Below are 5011 nucleotides of genomic sequence, written 5' to 3' on the forward strand. Positions count from 1 at the left end.
TTTTTGCTGTAATTTCAATGTTTCTATTAGCTGAAGCTTATACAAAAAAGGTGAAAGTGAAAAATTAAATATTCACGGTATGTGTGATTTGTGAGAGATCTACTTGTGTGCACCGACTGAAGTGACAAGTGCTTTGTTGTCTGAACAAGCAGGTTGCTGGCAGCACATAATGCAGTCAGCCCTGACACTGAAATTGTAGTGTGTCACTGGATTTCCAACTGCACACCCCCCACTGAGCCTCTCTACCCATGTTGGTGCATGGAAGGTCAGCGCTGTGCAAAGTGTGAGGAGGACATGAGGAATAAACGTTACCACATCTGAACAAAGCCAATCCCTACCCTGTTTTGATAAAAGTTTACATTTCAGTTAACCTAATTAATAATTGAACAACTGCTTTTTTGTTGCAGCATGTTAACAAAAGTTTCTTTTGGCTGAAGCTGTGCTAGCTGTCGTTAATATAATGAATATGATGCAAGGAGGGCTGCTCGGTGGTTAGCACCAACGCCTCACAGAGAGGGTCGCCGGTTCACATCCCAGTTAGGACGACAGGATCTTTCTGCGTGGAGTTTGCATGTTCTCCCCGTGCAGTATGCGTTCTCACTGGGTTCCTCCCACAGTCCAAAAACATGTTGAGGTTAATTGGTGATTCTGAATTGTTCGTAGGTGTGAATGTGAGTGTGCTTGGTTGTCTCTATGTGTAGCCCTGTGATAGACTGGTGACCTGTCCAGGGTGTCCCCTGCCTTCACCCTGAATCGACTGGGATAGACTCGAGCGACCCTAATGAGGATTAAGTGGTGTAAAGATAACAGGTGGATGGCTCAAGGACAAAGAAAGAACCATTTGACATGTATCATACAGGCTCTTACCTAAAGCCCATTCTGTCCATAAAGAATCCATTCTCCTCCTCCTCCTCCTCCTCCTCCTCTTGACCCATGTCTTTGCTCTCTGACTGCTGTTTAATGAATGGACAGTAGACTTCATCCTTTTCTTCGATCTCAGCCAGCAGGAGATGACCACGCATCTTAAAAGCTGCCATCACTCTTTCCAGTGAATAGGCTGGTGGACTGGAGTGAATCTACAAAACACAGCCATTTAGAAAAAAAGATGCACAGCAATGAACAAAAAAACATTTACAATATATAAGACATTTAAAGTCACAAACAAAACTCGTGTGCAGCTGATACAACAGATCAAGTCTTACTTACTTACTCAAAATGCACAGAAACACACACACACACACACACACACACACACACAAAACAGTGTAGCTACCTTCCTGGCAGGCTTGCGCACACAGCTGTGTCTGATCAGAGGGACGCTGTGGGGTCTCCTGCCTGAGTACCCAGCAGCCCCTGCTTCCACTGTTGCAGTTGTGGTTGTCCCCCGAAAGGTCATGAGGTCGCTGCGAAGGCGATCGATCAGAATCTGCTGGTTCACCAGTTGCTCTGTCTGAACATTTGCACACAAATGTGCACACAGACACATGATGCTGTTCATTTCTGGGACCGTTTTGAAGTTTTACTGGCAGATAAAATGAATAATACAAATACTGCATTCACTCCTCTTCTCCTCACCTGTATACGAGCACGCTCCTTTTGTTCCTCTGAGGCTATCAGATGGGATTTTCTCTCTTGAAGAAGTTTCTCAACTTCTTTTTGTACATGTCTCAGTTCTGCGTCTTTCTGCTCCAACAGCTGCTCCTCTATGTGGAGGGCTTTCTAAGGATACAAGAGAAAAATGAATTAGATAAAATAGTCAAACTCACTCTTTTATCTGTGTAACTCATTTGATCCAGTGCATATATTGTAGTCGTTCACACGATCCTATCTTCAGCTCTGCAGGGGATAAAAGATGTCACAGTGGAAATTTTGACTTTTGACGCATGAAAAACTTGTAATATCAACAGTGGCTTAGTTCAAATCAATTGTTTGTTTCATAAAATGAATATTTGAGACTTTTAATAGAAATATTCCTTTGTTTGCTTTTGATCATTACCTGACATGTGCTGAGTTCTTCTCTGAGTTTTAATATGGTACCATGGTCTGGTTGGTCTCCATCCCTCTTTGACAAGTCCTTATCATCAGTTGGATGTGAGTGCTCGACAGCTGCCAGTCTCTCCTGCCATTTTTGTAGACGCTGCTTGAAAGAAAGACTTGAAGAAGGGCCAGAGATTTCTGCAAGCAAAGCTGCAGCTTCCTCTGCCAAGAGGCGATACTGTGACAGCTCCTCTTGGTTCACCTTCTTATCTGGTTCACATACCCTGATCTGACTGGACTCTTTGAAGCTGTCCCCTTCACCTCTTCCCCCTGTCTTTTCCTTTTCTGTCTCAATCTCTCTCTCCTTCTCTTTCAGTAGCTCTCTCAGTGTCTGTACTTCGTATTCCAGCTCCCCTAGTCGAGCCTCACCAGGGTGCCAGGTTGTAGGACATGATTTAACCTCTGTTTGAGCAGATGTCACTCCTGGACTGTTACGAATGTGACGAGCTTTGGATGCGAACTGCAGGACACTCAGAGTCTCTGTTACAAAGTGGTGGGAGGGGCTTACACAGGCCACCATCAGCGTGTGGGCGGTGCCTCCCAATGAATCACGGAGGAGGCGTGTAATCTTGGCAGCACGATATGGTATATGAGCACTGCTGCAGCTGTTACCTCGCCGATTTCGACTCTGGTCAGAGAGGGCACGGATTACATTGCCCAGTGCAAGCAGGCCTGTGTTTATATGAGCAGACTCTTTGAGTCGTGTGCCAGTGTTTCCAGTTTTTCCAGCACGTTCTGAGCCTGCCAGGTCAACCAGACAGAGTTTGGAGCAGCGGGAAGACTGAAAAGAGGAGTTGTGGTTGTGACTACGTAGGATGACCTGAAGGGTGAGGATGGCATGGGAGCGGCTGGAGTGCTCGTTCATTCCTGTTGTGCCGGTGTGGCGCAGGGCATTTCCCATCTCTACAACACTGAGCAGCTCCTCTGCTGAGGTGACGACCACTTCTTTGGCACCGACCACCACTGAAAGAACACACAAAAAGCACACACAATGATGTCTCTTTTAATCTTATGGTATCACTATATGACTTTCTTATCCTATATGGAATAATGTGTCTCATTCATTAAATGGAGCTGCCAACAGCTTTACAAACACAGCAATCACACATCTGTGATTTTGACTGATTCCATAGCATGTCTTTTGCAGCACCAGGCTTTTGTCTCAAGCTTGGAAAAACTAAAAATCAATAACATGAAGCCTAAGTTACATAATATCTGCACTGTACCACTCAGGGGGAATACCAGTGACATGACAGGGCAACTTTGTGATGCATTAAATACAAGCTGCACAGAAAATAGAGCTGAAAAACATCCGAAACATATTATACTGTGATTATTTTCACAGATACTGCAAATGCGACATGAGTCTGGATTTTAGTGGGAATTCTTTTTCAATTAAAAAAACATAGAAAAATGTGGAGAATACAATTTGAGGACTGGGACGTCTCTGTGGCACCACGGTGCTTCAGTTATAATAGCATTTTATGACACATTTTAGCTCAACTAAAAAACATTTAAGCTCCTGTGTTTTGGATATCCCACTTGGCCAGAGAGTGATTCTGATAACATTTAGATTAAATGTTCAAATTGCATTCTTCCTGTGTTTGAAAGAAATTCTATAGGTTTCAGGATTTGGACTTATATAGCAACCAACATGTGCATGGCCGTCTCACCCGTGTTTCCCCTCTCATCCTCTCTGATATGAAGCTCTTTGTGGACGGTGTGGGGCTCCAGCAGGTCTCGTAGTTCCTCTCTGTACAGCTCCATATATGAGGTCCGCACGGTGACCTCCACACCGTCACTGCTCCCCAGCTTCTTCCCCAGCAGCAGGAACACATCCTGGGCCACACGGTCGATGATTCCTCCCTCTTCATCTGGGAAAAGTTTCGAAAGGATGCAGACATGAAATATTTATTGCACAGAAAATGAAACATAAGATGCACTTTATGGTCACAATTCTGGTCCGTGTGTGGCCTAATAATGAGGCAACAGTGAGCTACTGACCAGGTAAATAACTTAACAGCTTTAATGGTATGACTGCAAACAAAAGTACATTCTTCTGCTCCATCAATATAAATGTGTGGGTGCCAGATACAACAAAACGTGCAAACCTACAATAACAATTACACAATAAACAATCCCCAGAATCCTATAAATAGTCCCTTTGAGTAAAACCTGCAGCTCTCATGTGTAACTTCCCCAAAACTGCAACTAATCAGGCAGTCTTTCTATATTTCTGACTTTCTTGTTGTTTCCAACGTACCTTGGTTCCCTCCTCCCAGTGTGTACGTCTTTCCCGACCCTGTCTGTCCGTAACAAAACACGGTTGCGTTGTATCCGTCCACCAGCGACTCCACCAGCGGCTGGACGCAGGACTCGAACACCTCGTCCTGGCTGGCTGTCGGTCCAAACGCGTGGTCGAAGGAGAAGAGTCGGTCCGCGCCGAGCATCACCTGTCCGGAGCCCGGCACCACCCGGACACACACCTGGTGGTGGCGGAGGACTTCTCTGGGGAGCAGCGGACGGATGCGGACCGCAACCCGGACACACTCCTCGCTCATAGCGGTTAATTACAGACCAACTAGTGATGGACTTTCATTTTGTTTTCCAGCGTGTCACAAGCTGAGCTGCGGCGAAACTCTTCACTTGAACTCTTGAAAGTAGTTAAATCCTAAATGAACACGAGCCAATGCACTAAAATGTACGAAACAAGCGGTCTAATGTCGGCTGTGAGTGTTTATCTACCGTCGTTGTCATTTGTCGTTGTTTTGTTGTTAACTTGGTCCCACTCCGTTTGTTGTCGCTTCTCGGTTGCCCGGGAAACCGCCGCCGCGGTGCTGCAGCAGTCGACGAGAGCAGCACGAGAGGCGTTCAAGAGCCTTCATGGAGGGCGGACCGAGCGGTACGTGAAGGCAACAGCGCCACCTTCTGAATCTGCCGGTCCCCCTTTAGTGCTTTTATTACATTTCTGTAA

General features: G+C 45.7%; 1 protein-coding gene across 1 annotated transcript in view; it reads right to left on the reverse strand.

Moving 5' to 3' along the window:
• Positions 1–4598, reverse strand: part of LOC103366755 (kinesin-like protein KIF27) — a 10264-nt gene extending 5666 nt beyond the window's left edge. Inside the window, exons 1-6 of the mRNA XM_008294575.1 lie at positions 4301–4598; positions 3711–3911; positions 1997–3000; positions 1576–1719; positions 1274–1450; positions 868–1076 (exon numbers count right to left, since the gene is read on the reverse strand). Of these exons, the coding sequence (XP_008292797.1) occupies positions 868–1076; positions 1274–1450; positions 1576–1719; positions 1997–3000; positions 3711–3911; positions 4301–4598 (2033 nt within the window). The remainder of the gene's footprint in view (positions 1–867; positions 1077–1273; positions 1451–1575; positions 1720–1996; positions 3001–3710; positions 3912–4300) is intronic.
• Between the last annotated feature and the right edge of the window lie 413 nt (positions 4599–5011).

The sequence above is a fragment of the Stegastes partitus genome, unplaced genomic scaffold, assembly GCF_000690725.1.
Source record: "Stegastes partitus isolate 25-593 unplaced genomic scaffold, Stegastes_partitus-1.0.2 Scaffold974, whole genome shotgun sequence".
NCBI lineage: Eukaryota > Metazoa > Chordata > Actinopteri > Pomacentridae > Stegastes > Stegastes partitus.